We start from the raw sequence: 21,850 nt of genomic DNA, 5'->3' as shown, positions 1-21,850 counted from the left end.
AAATCTTGACTAATTGTAGCTATATATACAAAAGAAAATCATAACAAGAACAACTGTAAGTCAAGAAAGATGTATATAATTACTTTTTGGTTAAAAATCAAATTCATTACAAAAAATTTTTAAATTAAATCACAGAAAAAGGTTTTCCAAGAAATAGTAAGCACTATGATGAATCAGCACACACATGTGTAAACTGAAATTTAAGAAAAAATCTATAAATCAGAAAGAATACCAAGTCGGTTCAATAAACAGCTTTTAAAAATCATAAACAACAGATATAATGTTTCAAAACAGAAAATCCTTTTTTGAATAACCTATTTACAGTATAGATATACAACATAAAATTATGAGGAATGAAATTATCCTTGATGATATGCCTATAAATGGATGCAAACTAAACATATGGAAATTAAAAATTGATATAAAATATACAAAGTTTAAAAGCAAAAGTACTTATAAAAAAAGGAGTTGAAAAACTCAAGAAGAATTAATACATAAAATATACCTATTTAAACCCAAGTCCTGGAAAATTCAATTCAGGTTAGTGAGCTTGTTATCCAGGACTGTTTTGAATACTCATCTTTTTAACAACACCTGCTGAATGATGTTACTTGCTTAGGCCAATTTGTGTAATTTTCTGCCAGTTTTTTTCTAGCAAAATTCCTTAGCCTTGGATTAACCTTACCCACTGTCCTGACAGAAATGTTCTTTCCAAAGAATGAATTGCTGAATGGTCATCCAGTCAGTGTCATGTCTGCTAGTTGGCAATGAAGCAAACATGTCCACTGGCATTGAATTCCTATTGGATGATGTTTGAAAGTTCCCGAGTCTGTACTGACTTGGTAAAGATGATGAAGTAACTGTTATCTGTGTAAAAGTTGTAGCCAGTGTCTGCTGGCTACCCTGTAATCTGTGTAAAAGTTGTAACTAGTGTCTGCTGGCTACCCTGTAATCTGTGTAAAAGTTGTAACCAGTGTCTGCTGGCTACCCTGTAATCTATGTAAAAGTTGTAACCAGAGTCTCCTGGCTACCCTGTAATCTGTGTAAAAGTTGTAACCAGTGTCTGATGGCTACCCTGTAAACTATGTAAAAGTTGTAACCAGTGTCTGCTGGCTACCCTGTAATCTGTGTAAAAGTTGTAACCAGTGTCTGCTGGCTACCCTGTAATCTATGTAAAAGTTGTAACCAGTGTCTGCTGGCTACTCTGTAATCTATGTAAAAGTTGTAACCAGTGTCTGCTGGCTACCCTGTAATCTATGTAAAAGTTGTAACCAGTGTCTGCTGGCTACCCTGTAATTTATGTAAAAGTTGTAACCAGTGTCTGCTGGCTACCCTGTAATCTATGTAAAAGTTGCAACCAGTGTCTGCTGGCTACCCTGTAATCTGTGTAAAAGTTGTAACCAGTGTCTGCTGGCTACTCCGTAATCTATGTAAAATTTGTAACCAGTGTCTGCTGGCTACCCTGTAATCTATGTAAAAGTTGTAACCAGAGTCTCCTGGCTACCCTGTAATCTGTGTAAAAGTTGTAACCAGTGTCTGATGGCTACCCTGTAAACTATGTAAAAGTTGTAACCAGTGTCTGCTGGCTACCCTGTAATCTGTGTAAAAGTTGTAACCAGTGTCTGCTGGCTACCCTGTAATCTATGTAAAAGTTGTAACCAGTGTCTGCTGGCTACTCTGTAATCTATGTAAAAGTTGTAACCAGTGTCTGCTGGCTACCCTGTAATCTATGTAAAAGTTGTAACCAGTGTCTGCTGGCTACCCTGTAATTTATGTAAAAGTTGTAACCAGTGTCTGCTGGCTACCCTGTAATCTATGTAAAAGTTGCAACCAGTGTCTGTTGGCTACCCTGTTTTGCTTATTATTTTATCTAATGATTTAACTCTCCTAGCTAAGCAAGAGGACGTTTTGGAAACATGAGAAAGTATATATATATATATATATACACTTTTTCCAGTTAACAGCTCAAATAAACTAAACTACTGGCTTTTTCAAATTATGTCTTCATTGAAAGTGGGTCCAAATTTCTCTCTCATGGTGATACCCTTCCTCACACTCCCAAGAAACAAGTAACATTTCACTGGGTTTTTAGTAGTTCAAAGGTCTCTTTGATTTTCTGTTGCTAGTTAACTTCTGTTTTGTTTGATGCTGCTGATTCTCTTGGCTGGAAGAAGAGGTTGTTCATGGACTACCAAGGAATAAAGCAAAATTTGTGGTCACTGCCTGTGAAACTCTAAGAGGATTAGGGAAAAAATAAGAATTTGTTCAGTTCTATCATCATATTATCTTCTCCCCCTACTTGATCACCATGTGTTTTTTTTTAGGCAGAAAATAAGTACAAGTAGATGCCTTTCAGCCTGTCCACAACCACAGATATGCGAGCTGAAGGATTTACTGTATTTATAAACTTTATAAGTAATGACATGTTGACTAAGTCATACTTTGGAAATGCAGACTTATCTTTTGTTAATATGTACATGTAATCTTCATTATATGTGAATGATTACTGTGCAATATGTAGACATATCATTCTGCATATTTTATCATTGCTGCATGTGTATAATCTACTTAATATACACATGCTTGTATTTTACTTTCTTCAGACCAAAATCATTGGCATTTATCATATAAAATTGGAACAAAACATTTTCCATATTAATGCACTACATACATGTTGAAGGTATGCAAATTTATGAACACTATTTTTAATTATTAATTGTATTCTAGGTATTCTGGCTCTTATAGACATTTTTGGTCATAAATGTTTTATGTCTATTAGTCATCATCATAAACTGTTTTTACCAGATCAAACTGAGAATGTTTGGCAAATATTTCACCTTCACAGCTCACCTAACAACCCAAAAAGTAAGGGCCACAACTGCCTTTTGGTTGCTGATCTCATGGCAGCCAAAGCTTCAGATCACACTCAGTCACAGTAACTTGAAAGTGCACAGTAATATAGCAAAGTGCATTATACATTTCAACGATATCTCTTTTTCCCTCAGGTTACCAGAAAAAGCAGTGGAGTACTCATTGTCACTCTCCTTTTCTTTTCAATCAACCTGATCAAAGGAGTATCCAACAGTGTTCTCATCACTGCCTGCAGCTTCAATTCTTCATTTTGCTTTTCAGTCAAGCCAGTGGTATACAAATTAATTAGTACAGCTTCTAGTTGGATCTGAGTAGTTTACTTACAACTGAAATATATCAGAAACATATCTTTCCTTACAAACCCGTGTTCCTTTACTGTTTTGTCATATGCTCTGTTATGTATCTTTGTTACTTTCCCTGTATATTGAAACTGGAACTTGTGCACATTGACTAATGTGGCCAAAATAATTCCACATATTTTGTGGACATTTCAGTAACTTCATAGATAACGAAGACATAATGATATCTGATGGTAAAAAAACTTCATATCTGAATTGTCAAAGGACATTTTTACACAGTAAACTGGTGACCCATTTGAGTGTGTAATACCATACTTAATATAGCCACATGCCCATACCAATTACAGTCACAAAAGTTAAGGAATATTTCAGGTTAGCATTCATACACATGTTTCTTACACACCCATAGGTGAGAATACTTTACTGATGTTCACCCCTACAAATTGTTTTGGCTCTGGGGGTCACATCTGTTACAATTTTTCAGTTCTTTGTACAGCACCATAGCAATGAAAGTCATATTTGTTGGTTTTGTTAGCCCAATCAAGTTATGAATTCATTTAAGGCATTTTAATTATCTCTACAGTTCCAGAAGCCCTTTATTAATATGCTGAATAGGTTTGTGAATAGTAGACTGCCATTTCTTCTGTTCCCCAGCTCAAAAAAACACACACACAAAAAAAAACTGCACACAGAGGAGCATGTTATTCATTTTATCTGTGCCAGTTGCTTACTGTTACTTAGAGATACAGTTACCAAGTCCTGTTAGTTAGCTTCATCTCTTCAGTGCAAAATATGTCAAAAAATAATGCCATTTTACACTACAATCAGTTGAAATTATCACATAGACAGGAAATGTTCAAAGAAACAGTGTATCACAAAATGAGCATTGCTTCCAATTATATAAGCATGGCCTATGTAACCACCACCTATTCAGTGTTGTGGCTTTAATGAGGGAAAAGAACAGAAAATAAATTGCTTTTAGAAAGTTTCTACATTTAATTATGTAAACATAGGAAGTTAGGTCTACTACTGCTTGTACTTTAACTATTTTCCTTCAATTATATTGACATTTTCAGTTACATTGCTACTTACCTGGATATGTTATACTATTTTCATTTCTTTCCCCAAAAAACATCAAGTTTAAATTTAATACAGTATGTATTTATTTTGAAGTGGTTGTAACTAAAATGTTTTTTCCTTGCTTACCATAATTGATAATCACTTTGGGTGTTTTAGCAAACACAAGTGTTTACAATTTGGGATCCTTTAGTAAAACAGGTACCCAGTGGCATTTTATAAGAAAACACCCTATATAAATATATTAACATGTTTTGTGAATAGTCAATGGGGTACTGCTATATAGTACAATATACCATATCACATATGGCAGATCCAGTCAGTGGCAACTGAGTTCACAAACTTAGAAGAAATACACCTTATAGTTTATATGAGCTACTCAATTAAACTATTGAATCATGATAAGATGAAATTTGAGTCTTCACTACTACACACAACCTGGCATACAACTGAATGTTGAAGTTTGTTCCATAATCAGTATAGACCTCCTCTGTTTATTCTAAATAGGTATTCCATTGTCAGCAGTTCTTTAAGCTAACATATCAATCAGTGAATAAAATTAATCCTACATAAGTAATGAACCATGATTTAGATGCTTCTGCCTGATAGAATATTTCCCTGGCTCCAGCTTCAGTACTCCTTTCCATAAACACAGATTCAATACTTGGGTTTTCAGCTGCATAAGACCAAACACTAAAATGCTATTGATGTAAATAAAACATCATTTTCATTGTAAACCACATAATATGAGCTCTATCAATAAATGAAGCCAAATGATCTGATGTGAAATCTATACAAGCCTTCTTGAGTGCTTAAAGCATTTTAACTCATCAATCATCATAGAGTACAATTTGCCAGTAGACAGAGGTAGGCAAAACCTGGTGAACTAAAACATCATAATTATTCCAAAGCATAAAGATATCTTTCTTTGTGGAATAGAAATGTGGAAATATATGTTACTATGCCCACATACCTGAGGCCAAACAGAACCTTGGTGTATCTCCTTTCTTCCTATCAGTATTGGTGACAACCAAGCACTCTTTGAATGTTGGATGATTCTATTCTTCATCATCCTTTATATCCTAGCACTGGCTATATCTCTGCTTCTCCAAGAAAGCCTGCATGGAAATTGCTTTATGGGACAAGCGCCTCCAGTATCTATATGATGTTGGGTTAGGTTTGCTTCTTCTCAACTTACAATATATTCCAAGAAATATGTTGACCAATTCAATCAGTAACATCCCAAATTTTCTATGTTGGTCTGAACTCATACTAGCTGACCGTCCTCTTTTATTAATGCAGTGTATTTGAAATAACACTAAATATACCACTAATTTCAATCATTTCTTCTTTAAAAAACACCATCTCAACATTTGTTCCAGTCTTGTATTTCTTCATTACAAACCATAACCAAAATATAATTTGCTCTTAGATAGAGAGGTTCCATATAATCAGCATAGTTTGTGATTTTTTTTTCCTTTTGCAAGCAAACAATATTGTTTAGGTGTTGTTTCAACTATAATTATAGCTGTTTATGAAATATAAAATTAATTTATGGAGTGCATGTAATGCAACTTGTGAATTAGATGTAATTGTAATAACATTGTCTATATTGATACGATTTATGGTTCTTGTGTACACTTTTGTCAAAATTATATGATTTCACTCCAGAGCTTCAGTTCATCTTATGACAAACTATAGAAACATGTAAATTTTATAGAACATCTAAACCTCAAATTCCTATACTTATGCTAAGATCTGCTCTAACAACTTTCACACATTTAATGATGGTAGCAATAATTATATGGAGTGGTGATCAGAGACATTTTTACCACTTCATACTACAAAATGCAAGTTTCTCAGGGGCCTATCTGTACTGATCAGCTATAACTAAAGGAATTAATAAGCGTTTTTGCATTACTTTTGAGGTCCACAATATGAGGGACCCATTGGGTGCACTGCCCCAATTTCACTGATGTTAGATATGCCATTGGTGATGATTTGTGTAGTAATTATTGTTATATTGTGAAACTGAGTACTGTTCTAATTGTATCAGAATAATGAAAAAAAGGTCTCATGCTTCTGAATATATTTAAAAAGTAAACATGAAGCCATACACAGTTTTGTAGAGATCAAACTTAAAGAAACACACAAAGTTTGTTTTATACCAGCTATTTCATAAAGAGACATGATATAAACTTACTAGTTTATATCTGTGAAACTGACATCATTCCTATGTTCTTCCCTGAGCTTGTTGCTGACTAATTAACCTATATAGTAAGTATGCACAAGCAAAGGGCATCTATATCATCAGTGGCTTAATTTTTCATTGTTGTATTTCTTCTGTCTTTCATTAGATCAAAACATATTCCTATATGCCTTGAACATTGACATACATTTAATCATGAAACAGGCTTAAGATTAAAGGTATTTCTGCCACTTAGGTAGCAGACATTCAGGCTGAACAAAGATATCATTTGGCATCTGCATAACATACTCTAGCACTCTGTGTCCAGTGGAGCCACTACAGCAACTTAGTTAAAGTTATAATCTTGCACAAATTGCCATGAATACAACCTAAGTTAATCAGAAACATAATATCCTTAATGTTCAAGTGATATATTATGAATGCACTAGGGAGTCCTGTCAAAAATTTATCAATCAGAATGTATTCTTGGTCATCTGCTGCTCAGCAATGCAAGCATTACAACTCATCATTTCACACAGCTTTTATGTTTTGTTTTGTAGACAGCTCTATTTTTACTGAATAAAATGCTAATGCCAAACCATAATAGAAGCTTCCTGGCAACAGGATTAGTAAAGTTTTGGGTGCTCCATTTAAAGTAATTATCAGAAACCATTTAAGCAAGTTATTTAAATCTTCCTTCATGTAACTCATTACTCTCTCTATGTGTTTTGCCATTCAACACAGGAAGTACTATTTGTTTCATAAAATTCCCTCATAAGAAGAAACACTTTTGTTTTTAATAAGTTTTTTTCTCAGGTTGAGCATCCACCATATACAAAAACTAATCACTCCATGTTTTTATGGATATCAAATTATGAAACTTCAAAACATGAATGACTTGCCTATAATGTACTCTTGAAAAGAAGCATTTTCAACTATATATATATAATTTTTTATAACTGTTCAGGAAGTACAAAGCATAAGAGACATGTTTGATTATTACATGTATATAGGTTTACATCTGACTGATAGGTAAAAATCATAATAAAAAACAAACTGTACTACTAATAAAGTTTAAAATATGTCAAACAATACTGAATGTTTATAATCTTCCATTACTCTTAACAAAGGCCCCAGTCAAGAATATATGATTAAAATGTATTTTGCCAGTCACTCATAAAACATGCAAATGTTAAAACAATTTTACTATTTTTTGTTGTTTTTTAAACCGAATAGAATTCTGTTTTCTGTTTATTTTGTAATTTTTTTCTAACAATGTGCTTGAAAAGGTTTGATTCAAATTTTAATACTTTTCATGAGTTTTTATTTTTAAGTATATTGCCCTTACTTTCATGAATATAAATGGGTTCATTAATCAGAGTGCAGCTCACACACCAACATGATGCTCAGAAATATCCAGAGGGGTTAACCCTCTGCATAACATCTGCAGAAGACTTTATTCCAGTGTTGCTATGCACAAGTTCATAACATATATCTGAAGAGGCAGGCTACAACTGTGATAAAAGCACATACAAGCAAACTACCAATGTTTACAGAAATTATTGCTGAAATCAACCATGTTGTATCAAAACAAGATAACACAAGTGCATGTGATGATACTTGGTGTCTGGATTTTCATCTTTCCTTAAGGCTCTTTGGTCAACTTTGTAAACATTTTCATATTAACACATTGCTTTCAAGCACTTGAAGAAATGAATTTAACCTAATAAGATTCTGTATTACAGTTCTTGGCATGGGTGAAAACTGATGACCAACAGCATGTCTATATACTACAGACTGAAGAAGTATTCTTCTAGCCCTCTAGAAGTGTCAACACATGCAACTATATTATATGGTAAGACAAAAACCTGCATGCAACACTTTTGATGCACCTCAGTGATGTTAAGGTTACATGGTGTGGTTTCACAGCTGGCTATGTTACTGGACTAATCTTCCTTTGAAGAACTATCAGCACAGGAATTATAAACCTGCACAGTCATTGCTACGTGGTACCATGAAATGTTCACAGCTGTAGCAATGAAATTTGGTAGACACTAGTTTCTATAGAGAATGTTGTTCTTCTGTATATTGGTGAAATATGGGGGACACTTTTGGGACAGAATAATGTCACATCACTTTCCTTGTGAATAACCACCTCATTCACCTACATATTTCTTGTTCTTGGAATACCTGAAGTTAAGTATTTATTGTGAGAACCCTCACACCAATAGTTCCAGACCTGGATGGTGCAACTATGTGGAAATTGCCAGAATACAAGAAAAAATGTTTGTTTCTGCTGTAATGTCTGTTATCACACTGATGTGATACATCCTACACATTTGAGAAGAACATTTTAAAAAATTGTTGTGATATTAAATCAAAGTAATAACTATGGCTTTTGCATCCCAATAGTTTTCATAATATTTTGTGAACATTCAACTACCTATGCCATTCATTCATGAGATAAAATGCATTGAAATAATCACCCTGTATTTTAGCGGTTGTAAAGATACTTTAAATCAGACTAAATAAATTGATCTGTTAAGTCAAGTAAACTTATTTAAAGTTTTAAAGCTCTGGGAAGTAAATAATATCTATTGTTATCAGATTTCATATAACTTTTGAATGGTTTAAGAAAAATCTACAAACACATTTTAAATAACGTCTTTAAACTAAACTTATCTTGCACAATGATCATTTGTAGACTTCAGTAATCATTGCCATCATTTAAAAAGAATTAAAAAATAATTTGTAAGTACTTATAATAAAACTAATAAGAAATTTGAATATAATAATTCCAGTCGCTGTAATAAAATGCCAAACAGGCTTAACAGTCATTAGTGGAACAGCATAGGTTTTATGTTAATGACTAGCTACAAAAGATAATGTAAAAATATTGGTGAGATGCTTTTATGGTTCAATTATTTCATTATTATACCTGACACATAGATACCTAATCTCCATAGCAACTAGAGATCCAAGGGCCTAGTATGAACAAGTACAAGTGGATATATATATATATATATATATATATAGGTGAATTGAATCATAGAGACAAAACTCTGTATAAATTTCAAGCAAAAATAAATGATTAATTAACCAAGAAAGGACTGAACATTAGAGGATTATCATCACAGAGTAAATAATCCTTCACTCTGATTATCAGCCTCTAATGTTTAATAAAGACAACTCAAACAATCAGTAGGAGCTAGTAGAAACAATGATACAACAATAGGACTTAATGCAGGTTCTAGTTCTTTCAAAATTAGAAACAAATCTGATCCCCTCAGAAGTTAGATAAATCTGAAAATTCTATAATTGCATTCACAGTTATCTGTAGCTGACCAATCACAAAACAGATAACACTTTGTAGAAATATATATTTCATGTCACAATTACAGGGTATCTCCAATATACAAGGCCAAGTAAGATACAATGGAACTATCCTGTGAAATAGTAGATAATTTTCTTGACTAGTCAAGCTACAAAAGGTAATACCCAGGCTAAATTTAATGCATGGCTTCAAATTAATTTGAGATGTTTTAATATAAACTTAGAAAAATTTAAAACTTTTGTGACATGAAATACAGATTGTAGTAGAGCAAGGTAAGTAATTTTTGCATACTACACTACTTTATAAAAATTAATGTTTGCAAACATTAAATCTAGATTTTCCAGGTACTTGGTAGATCTGGCTAATTGTATTTAAAGTAATTTGTTCACCTGATGTGTTGGCTGTTGTGAAATAAAAATCAACTAAAAATAATTTTTCATTTGAAGTAGCTAAAATATTTTGGATGATAAATTGAAATGGTATAAGAAAGTTACTGGTAAAATCCAATGCCATCCAATAAAATGGGGTCAGTATGACAATGTTATACAAGAAAAAACTGTAGAAATCCTTCAACTACATACTTTTAGGTTGTGTAACATCCTGGCACTTGCTTCTGAGATTTTTATTGTTGATGTATTCTTTACTTGTTGGCTTAGCAGCCAAAGAAGTAGAAATAGCTTTACCATGACTTAGTTTTCCTGTCAGCAATCCTAAATAAACAGAAACCCTAGCTTCATCAATGATTTACTATTTCAGGCATCTGATAGTTTCTATCTATCTATCGAGGTTCTCATTTCTACAACTATATTTGAAAATTCAAAGGTAAAATGGTGAATTGTAACTATTTTACACAATCGTCATTTGATAATGACCAGTATATTCCCTAGCTCAAATATGAGCACTGTTTAATGATAAAGAGGAGCTTGGTGTTAGAAACAATTTTACCAAATTGGTATGTATGAAACAAAACAAAAATTTCTTACCATGAGTAAGAGAAGTACAAAAAAAGGCTCAGATTATTCTTACAAAGCATTTGTAGAAATAATTATATGGAACAGAGTTTGATAAGCTTATATTTCCTGTTAGTTTGCATATGAGGTAATACAATAAGTAATGCTAACTATAATCATTGATGAACTTCTTCAATGTATCAGGTGTTTTCACTTTATAGCAGTGTAAGATGTTGGAATTAGACAAGAGACAGATTTGATGTTTGTAAAAACTTTAAAAAGTACACACACACACACACACACAGAAATCACACTAGTGATAACTGAGTGGTCAGTATTGCCAATAGATGCTAATATCTGCAATACATATTTTCTTGACCATTTTGTATTCCAAAGCTCAAATGTAAATAAAGTACCAATAAAGGTGTTGCAACCTAAAAGTTGAAACAAAAATTCATAGTATATTAGTAGCATACATACATTATACCCAAACTGCAATTTATCTCTTGGACAAATAAATATTTTGTTTTTCCAATGAAATGTAATTCTTTAGAAAGTAAAATCAAGTAAATATGATATAATGATAGTTGACAAATGTGTTAAAAATATGAAAGAATTGTGTGTCCAGTGATAAAAGCATGACATATAGCACATAGTCAGAGCATGTCTTAATAAATGCTTCTGGTTATAGATTTATCTTAGATGGCCAATGGCAGTCATTTTACAAAATAGACATTAAAGAATGGTTTGAGTTTCCTATCTGACATACTTTCATTGTCTTTGGTATATGTCATAGGTTCATTTTTGATACTTTTGTTTCAATAAGCAATCACTCACACCGTCTGCCATTTGAGGTGTAGCGAATCAGCCAGATGTGGATTTTAATGTGTAAATATTAGGCTGTTCACCTGAGATGTTTAGTGTCAGCATTATTGTTTTCTAACTATGCTTTCTTTTTGTCTACATTTCATATGATATCCCATGTTACTGACTGAATGAAGATGGTCAAAGTATATCAGATAGTAGACCTAGAAATGTTTAGCATCTCAGATATGCAGCATGTGACATATCAGGAAAGATATATTCTTAGTGAACAGGACATCAAATGTGCCTCACTATCTAGCTGTTTCAAAGTGTGCACAGATGGAACAGGTTACAAGACCCTTCCTGAAAATCTCCTTGGCTTCTACATCATTGATTGCATGCCAAGCACAATAACTATATCATGATCAGATGATGGCAAGGATATTGAGACAACTTTGTAACTTAACAGTACCAATAGGCATGACTGTTGTAGCCTGAAGTTCAACAACACAAAACTTCACCAAGCAAAGGAAAACACTCCATGAATAAAATACAGGTGTCTTTAAGACATACACCTATCGAAGCTTGGAATGCACTGGCCTTTGAACTGAAACATGTTTCTTCTGTGATGGACATACAGCTGGGGAAGTTCTGTACACAGCCTCAACAGTTGAGTTTAATACCCATTTCAAATAGTATGTTAGATACCTATACCTGATAACACAACATATTAAATCAACATTTGGTGTTTGTTCTTTCTCTACACTGAAGTAATAAAAACAAATACAGCTAAAGAACAGGATCTTAGTGGTATTAATCATAGCACAACATCTGCCAAACTGATGTCCTTTAATTAATAAGCTTGCATGCAGAATCAAGTTGCCCTAGTTTTCAAACTGAATAGTTTGGCAAGTTTATACCACACTAGACTGGAATAGACTTGGGACTAACGTGATTTTGTATGTTCATTACACCAGAGTAAAAAAATAAATCCTTAGTTACTTTCATGACTTGAAGGAACCAAAAAGATTTACTCTCCTTCCTATGTACCAAAGCAGCAATACTTGAAACCAACTGTCAAACCACCAGCATAGGTTATAAAGGTATATTCTATGATCAGTCGAGAAAAGTCATCAGTCTTAGTCCATACACACATGAGAAGGCAGACACATGTCTTTTGCTATATGTGAAAGATGAAGTGAAACAATGATTTAGTAAGGTGTTGATATGCATAAATGTCACTGATATGAAAATCCTAGTAATTATATCAGTCCAGCACTTCACCATCACTGAACAGTGAGTTACCCTTACCACAGGGAGGATCTATAGATCCTTTGTAGCTCATAAGATGACTAGAACACTGGGTCCTGACAAGTGACTAGCTCTGGTACTGGGTGTGACACTGTGTCACCCTTTGGAGGCAACAGTTCAGAAACCATCTTGTGATACATGTAAGTATTTTGATGAAGTCACACCAGCATTCTGCACTTTAGCTGCTAGATGTCAGTCTCTGAATGATGGGCTAATAATAGTGGTACATTTTGTTGTACTCACATGTAACAAAGCCAGTATTCAATAGCATGTTAGTGACACTCTAGTTTACATAAGAATTTTTTTTGTAGATAATTTGATAATTTATTGGCATGTCACAATAATTAAAAGTTGATATAATACCAATATTTGATGTTTGCAACCCAAACACTTGATATATATATAATTTTACTACTAACCAACAGTGATCATTTATTTAATATGGTCGCTTTGTCTGTCATTGGGCAAATCTGCAGATGCCCTATAGCCAAAAATCTTGAGTAGGGTCTACCATAAACGTGTGTCAAATTTCATGTTTTTATTGCTAAAAGTACAGTTTTAACATAAATCCACTGGACCATGATAAAGAAATAAATGCTAGACATACATGCTAAACTGGCAAGAAGTACACAGTATTATGGTCATTTGAGTTGAATGACAGTAACATTTAAATGTTTTACATGTTGCTTAATAAGGTAACTAACATACTTAACTTCAACTAAAAACTAATTGGTAACTTGTTTACCCAGTCAAATAAGGATGTAGTGCTACCAGAGTACTTTAGAACACACATCCAACACCTATAATGGGAGCTGAATTGTGACATTTCAAAAACTGAAAACATATATGTATATATGTGTGTGTCTATATATATATATATATATATATATATAGGTATTCAATTTACACCCAAAACTAAGTTTCTTTCTTACCAAAACTTTCAGAGTGCTACAGAACAATCTATATGTTTGTGATTCCCTGTGTTCACTCTCAGAGCTCACAGATCACTTCGCACATACTCTCTCTCTCAGGAGATGGAGTCAGGCACAATGTAACTATTCTAGCTCAAGAGAAAGTGTTAGAGCATTAAAATGGTAAATTGTTTTTCTAATACATCATGTGTTTATTAAGACACACAAATGTGATATTAAAGCAATTAATAAAAGTAAATTTTATAATTATATTGTGTATTTAAAATGCACAAGTTAAAAAGCTTCTTATTTACACATCTCCCCAGTGGCACAGCAGTATCTCTCTGGACTCACACCATTAAAAACTGGGTTTCAATACCCATGGGGGGCAGAGCACAGACAGCCCATTGTGTAGCTTTGTGTTAAGTTCCAAACATAATATACAATGAAGAACACTTTTTTTAGTTACTTGTGTTGCCAGGATAAGAGGTATGCAAGGTATTATAAAAATCAAGTTTGTTAATACTATAGCACATTTAAAAATATAATGAATTAATAAGATATGTGATTTTAAAACTTGTTTTAATATTACTAATTTTAATTTGGTACCCATCTGATGTTTGTTTTTTTCCTTTCTACTTAATTTAAAGAAAATTATGTTGCATATTTTATCTCACTAATATATGTGTATTCAACTTGGTACTAATGTAAGTTGTCTCGAATAATTTGCTGCATATATTTTCTTTATTCAAAATGGTCTCACAAAAAAATAACTTTTGAATATGTGATTTTTATCCTGATTGTGATGTGTCATGCCTGACAAAGTTTGGCAAGGCTTTAGCACTATAAAAGTTAGCACTACACCACTGGTGGGATGTTTTCCTAGTGGTACAGATGCAACGAGAGAAGAAGAGCTATTTCTAGGATACAAGTAGTTGAAAGTATTTCATGATTAATATTCTTGTTAACTTTACTTCATACATCAGGGTCGTAGCCAGCACTAAAGTTTGGAGAGGAGTTTTAAAAAAACACATTTTATTCTAAATATAGAAGGGACTTACATGAAAATAAAGCGTTTACTTAAAAATCAGAAACCAGTGGACCTGTAAAACGTTTATAAAGTATTGGAGTAGTCATTCGATTCCTCACCCGACTACACCCCTGTACACTACAGTACAACGGACAATGGTATCACTCATTGAAACAGTTTGTCTCTGGTACAAATATATTATACGATCTTTAGTGTTAATTTTAGAAGTACAGTTCTGGAAATGAAAAGTTACGGTAAAGTTACATCATACCTCCTGTTGCGGAGGGAGGGGCTGAAACAGGCTAGATAAAAAAATTACGAATTATCCTATAGTATTTAGGAAGTAAAACAGCTTTAATATGAGTTACTGTTCATTAGTTGTCGCTAAGGTGCGGAAGCTACAGAAAGAAGCTGAATCACATTTTGAGGTAACTTCAGCCCCAACAAACTCTCCTCTTACCGCATCTCCTGACTAAGTTATAAAACTAGCGAATTGTTTATTGTTTTCTGTTAAAAAAAATTAAACGCGTCTTTTAACTTTCCTTTAGCCCACTAAAACGTTATTCCAGTTATAATTAAGTTAGAATACCAATATAAAAGTAGCTTAAAAATGGAGTCTAATACGAGATTTCGAAACTTACCTTTCTTAGGCACCAAGGCTTTTAACATGTAAATACAATTGTCATCTGAAGCCCACGCATGCATTTTTCTGAATGAATCTTTCCCTTTTTCGGTTAGTTTCTCCCAAGGTTTTGGTTTAGAAAGTAGTTCGCTTACAGTACCTTGCGAAAGTCCTAGCACATACTTGGCAAAAAGGCGTTGTCCAATATTATGCATGCTCAGTAGTTCCCGCACACATTGAGAAATGTTTAATGTGTTCAGTGTTTCATTTGCATATTTTTCCATGCATTCACTCAGGCACTCTTGGAATTTGTCTAAAGTTACGTGATCACAAGAAAAATCTTTAGATTTGGGAAGTTCACTCGATGTGGTTCCGTTCTGAGGTGCCTGTGTGACTGAGAGACACCCATCTGGGGATGAGGTTGTCACAGGGGAGGAGCTTCCATTATCTTCTTTTTTTAATATATTGGTGTAAGTGGATACGATTTCTTTACCTAAAAGTGAGCCAAAAGTCTCTACAGTTTGAAGTGGGGGTGGAAGGTTATTTTCCCGAGAAGAGAGCGTACCTGTAAGAAAGGTGCAAAAAACGCTTAGTAGTTAAGAATAATGCTCAGGCCTGGGTAAAAAAAATGTATGTTTCTTTACCAAAAACTTAAAATGTATTGTAACGAATTTATAACTTGCAGCTTATTTTAGTGATGGTCCCTTACAGCTTAGTTCATTGCATCATATAAGTAAGTATTAGGTAAATCGTGAGTGAGGCTTCTAAAGCAATTCTGATGTAGGTAGGGATGCCAATGGTATATATAGGCCGTTGCCTGTCAAGATTTCTCAAGTTGTCATTATTTTATGTACACAGTGTACAGTGTTGCCAGACTGAACGATTTTTGTGACTGGGCAATAACCTGCGCTTCTTCTAAATATTTCCAAAGCTACACAATGGGTTTTCTGAGTTGTGTCCACCACAGTATCAAAACTCGGTTTTTAGCGTTACAAGTTCACAAACATTTCACTGAAGGGCGATATCAAAATTAAACAAGTTTGATTTAATCAGGAATATAAGTTTTTGAAAACGTTTATTCCAATAAAAGTAGTAAATCATCCATTTTGTCATTTTAAAAGTCAATTCATCATGATAACAAAACTAAAACTTACATCACCCCTGGCCCGGCATACCCAGGTGGGTTAAGGCATTCGACTTGTAATCTGAGGGTGGCGAGTTCGAATCCTGGTTGCACCAAACATGTTCGCCCTTTCAGCCATGAGGGCGTTATAATGTGATGGTCAATCCCACTATTCTTTGGTAAAAAAGTAGCCCAAGAGTTGGCAGTGGGTAGTGATGATTAGCTGCCTTCCCTCTACTCTTATACAGCTAAATTAGGGACGGCCAGCGCAGATAGCCTTCGTGTAGCTCTGCGCGAAATTCAAAAACAAAGAAACATTCTTTATGATACGTCATTATTTAACGTGAGTCAATATTAACAACGTTGCTTGTTTAAAACAATTGTGCTTGAGAATGAACAGTGGCACATTTAGTTACAAAATTAGGGCTACGTACTGCTTTGTTATTCATTGCTGATGATTTGTAAAACTTTTATCTTAAAATTTTTGTATGATTTTATTTATCGCATTTAAAAAAAAACTACTGATTGTATAAATTTAAAATTTTGCAAAGATTTTATTTCTGAAATGTTTTTAATTACTGATTTCTATATCTTGCTACATTCTTGTTAAACTTTTTTACAAAGTTTTTAGTTTAAAAAAACTATAAATTCTCAAAAAATACCGTGCACAGTTGCAGTTTTACTTTGCTAATAACCACAGACGTAGAATAAAAATAACTTTATTACCATTACAAGTAAACCGAAGCTTCACACGACCGAACACAATATACATTAAATTTACTTCGTCTTGTTCCTACCTCCCAATGGTTCCTACCTCCCAGTGGCACAGCGGTATGTGTCCGGATTTACAACACCAGAAACCTTGTTTCGATACCCGTGGTGAGCAGAGCGCAAATAGTTCGTTGTGTAGCTGTGTGCTTAACTTTAAACAACCAAACTTGTCTTGTCCCATACATGTATACAAACTTATGTTTTCTTTGTCAAGCCACAACGTCATAATACATATTTAGTATATTATTATACACTATTTTTTACTTAACAATTTTAAGTTTTTATTAATATAAAATGATAAAGAAAGCTTTAAAAATTCATAATTGCAATTGTGGAGGAAGTTATTCACAACTATTTTTTGTTTGTGTTTTTTTAATAACATCACGAAGCTGTGCTTTTATCACTTTGCCCTCGTCTTTACACAATTCTCTATTAAACTAGAAACCATATTGATTTATATTGCTAAATACATACGAGGTTTATATAATTAGCCGATGATAGTGACTAGAAAAAACGATAAAGCTGTTCTTGTACTGAACTTAAAAGTTTCAAATTTCAAAACATTTCGACTTTCCTTCCAGGTGCTATGAGTACCGTATTATACTCAGAAAATATTCGGAATATTCATAAATACTAATGTTTCCGTTCGGAATGCATTGAAATTAAATTTTACGATTTTGTGAAACTTCTGTATATAAAAGTAAATAAACAAAACTTATTTTGTGAAATTTCAACTCTGGATTTTCATTTAATATAAAATAATGACTACAACTTTATTATATATATATATTTTAAGTCAATGGTAGTGTTAATTTCATTCTAGACAGGATGTATCCATTTGGGTACTCAAGTTAGTTACACCGCGCCATCTTTAATAATGAATCCTTTCAAAGCATTATTGATAAATTGTTTTTAGTCTGGCGATGATTTTGTTAATATAATGTGAAATAAGCAACTCAGGTCCTTTTAATAATAGTAGGGAAAGTGTACAAAATATACTAAGCTAAAATTAATAAAGTTTATGTGTGTGTACACATACATATATCACATTGCTAGACAAGAACTCAAATTAGGTGACTGTTTTTTAGCGGAGATCTGACAACACTGACAGTGTAATAAAATCGAGAATGAAAGGCAAGTAATAGATTGTTACCGAAAGGCACCTATGGCATAAAATAAAAATATATATTAGAGAATTCAGAGAAGTTATTATTGCGGATGTCTCGCTACCATTAGCCATAAATAATGTAAAGATACGGCTAATTACACCATGTGCCCAACATTTTGGCTGGAAATTGGATTGCTTCCGGTTCTATAAGTTATATATGGTAGTACTGACGAGGAGTGTTTCACCTTATCAATGTGAACATAGTGAAAAGTGTGGGGAACTTACCTGAGCAGAGAAACGTTCGTATTATTACGTGAATCGAGCCACTGTCTTTGGAAAGAACAATTGAGACTTGTGACGTAAGAACATTATTTTTAATGTTTTCAGAGGTTTAACTCATGACTTACGTTAAACTGCTGATGAATGACGTAGTTAAAGCTGATGCTAAAATTTGAGTTATGTTTTGAAGTGTAATGAAGTGATATAAAAGAGACAAAAACTCTTTTGAATGGTAATTGCTAAAAAAAAAACAGTTTCATCAAAACTAAATATTAATCGGTTATGGACCTTATTTATTGTTATACATTTTGGTTGAAATTGTACACTTATTTTTGGCCCCCGCTAGTACGGTGGGCTCAGCAGATGGCCCGATGTGGCTTTGCTATAAGGAAACACAAACGCACTTATTTTTAATACACTGCATAATTTATCTATACTTATCTAGGTATTGATTAGCTATCGTTTGTTATCAAACACAAAACTACACAAAGAGCTATCTGTACTCTGCCCACCACAGTTATCGAAACCCTGTTTCTAGGAGTATAAGCCCGCAGATATACCACTGTGTTGCTGGGGCGGATACTGACTGGAGTGCTAAATTAAAGTCGATTAATATTTTTAATGCATATAGCGGAAAAAGATTTGTAATGTGTATTGTCAATGTTAAAATGAAATTAGATGTGGTCATATAAGGAGGACGTTGGTAATAGTCCTGTTAACATCAACCCATTGATATATTTGACAAGTATTAAGGTCAGAGAATTTTGATAAAATTATAGCAATGTCAAAGAATGTTTTTATGAACATCGTCAAGCTGAACAAAAAAAAAAAAAAAAAAAAGAGAGAGAGAGCTTGCCACTAGGTGGTTTCCAGTAGCGATAGAAACGTAAACACATTGTTTGGTAAAATGTCAGAGACATGAGAGTATATTAGCTTTAAAACAATGTAGTCTGTTGAAAATTGAAATATTTCACATATGTTAGGCCACAGTACTAGTACATCAAAGTTATAAATGTGACAACGCAAGATATCCGCCATATTGATCAAGGACTGTTATCAGGTTTGCTATCAATGAGAATGACTGTAATTATTGAACGTTTATTATCCTACTGTCTTTTTTTGTCTAAATATTTTTTCCCGTTTTCTTGTTTTTATTCATTTGGCTTTACATGAAGTTTTGTGTATTAGACCAGTTGCTTAGGCTTCTTCCAGATATAGTAAGATTCACAGACTGCGGGATATATAACGAACAGGAAAGTATATTATACATTTTTTATATAACAGTAAGGGCAATTGATCAATGGTTATCAGGCTGATGAATTAATAGGGTGTTTGCTTTCTTTTTACTAATGGTATTTTGTAGAACTAAGTGTAAGTATGAAACTTTGGTCTGGTAGAGTTTTATATCCCTAGACATGTTAACATTTTGATGTTTTGCATTAAATCACTTTGTTTTAAAGTTACTAATCCTCATTTTGTAGGCTTCTTAAAAAAATAAGTGTATTAACGTTTCTTATTGTTAATTTACTTAACCTCTTGAAAATACATTTTAAAAAATGATATGACATCTGTGTATCAGATATGGTACCAAACGTGAAGCCACTAACACTAAGATAATTTGAAAATACATCACATTCTATTCTGCAAACGGTACTGTGAAAATAAAATACTGTTCGGAACTAAACAAAAATGTTTACAGTTACAAATACGGCAGATATAAAACAAAATATTTTGTTTGTTTGAATTTTCGTGCAAAGCTACGCGATAGCTATCTGCGCTAGCTGTCCCTAATTTAGCAGTGTAAGGCTAGATGAAAGGTAGCTGGCCATCATCACTCACCGCAAACTCTTGAGCCACGCTTTTACCAACGAATAGCGAAATTGATTGTAACTTTACAACACCCCCACGGATGAAAGGGCGCGCATGGTTGGTGTGACAAGTATTCGAATTCGAGACCCTCAGATTATGAGTCAAGCACGCTAAGCACCTGGTCACGCCGGGCCAAATAAGAAAGTAAGCTTTCATTAACATTTCATTTATTTTAAAATAAGAGAAAAGACGTATATTTGTTAATATAAGGAGCTATGTATTCTAACGTAGGAAACCTGATTGTTTATAGTTATAAATACGGCGGATACAAAACAAAAGATAACAAGCGTCTTAACTCATGAGACAAAAATTGTATTTCAGCAGCTACAAGTGTTTTAAAATGGAATAAAAACAAAATGAGTAAAATAAATAAATAAAGCGTCGTCTCCTTCCATTAGCTTATTCATTTTTTCCCAGAAGATTTCGGGATTATTATAATTGTTATAATGATGTAATATGCAAGCGCATCATGTATTTTATACGTTCTTTAGTATCATAGAATTTTTTCTTTATTTAGTTTGTATGTAGTTTTAGCATACACACGTTATCCAGAAATTTGCTAATGTTGCCTTGTTCTTCTTACTTTTGATTTCTTTGTTCTTTGTAGCAGATAATGTTTTGTCTGCCAAAAGGGATATTGCAGTAACACATGTTGGAAATTTTATCGCTCATGATTTTTTTGTTGTTGTTGTTGACAGAATTGACAGTGACTTTATATTATAGTTGACCAATGCTGTGAGGGAAAAAAGATAAAGCGAGCAACTGGACAAAGAAACTGTGTCTACCTGTAGAACTGAAGCGTGCATTTTTAGTTCAGTTGTGGAGTTCTTCAAGCAAAGGGCCCGGCATGGCCCAGTGGGTTAAGGCGTGCAACTCCTAAACTCAGGGTCGCTGGTTCGCATCGCCGTCGCGCCAAAAATATACACTAGTAAATTAGGGACGGATAACGCAGATAGCCATCGAGTAGCTTTGCGCGAAATTCAAAAACAAACAAATCAAGCAAAAACATATATTAAAATTTACATGTTTAGACAGAAATCTAACCCAAATGCCTTTTTTGTTTATAACAGTATGTACACTGCATTTTCGTTTTGTATGTTTCATAATGAAAATGTTTTCATTTTGTTAAGCCTTTCCAGTCTCATACACAATAGGAAAACTTACTTAAATTATCAAACACAGATTACTCTCCTTATTGTTTGAACAAATTTGTCGTTATGAGCAAGTGTCACGGTTTGATACTTGTTGGGTAAATCAATTTTCATTTGAAAGTACCACAATAACACTAAGATGATTAGTATCT

General features: G+C 33.3%; 1 protein-coding gene across 25 annotated transcripts in view; it reads right to left on the bottom strand.

Moving 5' to 3' along the window:
- Positions 1-21,850, bottom strand: part of LOC143240755 (homeobox protein cut-like) — a 181,597-nt gene that overhangs the window by 17,533 nt on the left and 142,214 nt on the right. For 19 of the 25 annotated variants that reach the window (XM_076483718.1, XM_076483739.1, XM_076483721.1 and 16 more), the window contains 2 exons: positions 15,417-15,962; positions 10,351-10,479 (listed from right to left, as the gene is read on the bottom strand). In XM_076483718.1, the coding sequence (XP_076339833.1) occupies positions 10,351-10,479; positions 15,417-15,962 (675 nt within the window). The remainder of the gene's footprint in view (positions 1-10,350; positions 10,480-15,416; positions 15,963-21,850) is intronic. The other 6 variants (XM_076483737.1, XM_076483736.1, XM_076483738.1 and 3 more) reach the window with 2 other exon arrangements.

The sequence above is a fragment of the Tachypleus tridentatus genome, chromosome 13 (assembly GCF_004210375.1).
Source record: "Tachypleus tridentatus isolate NWPU-2018 chromosome 13, ASM421037v1, whole genome shotgun sequence".
NCBI lineage: Eukaryota > Metazoa > Arthropoda > Merostomata > Xiphosura > Limulidae > Tachypleus > Tachypleus tridentatus.
This window is presented reverse-complemented; position numbering and strand designations above follow the sequence as displayed.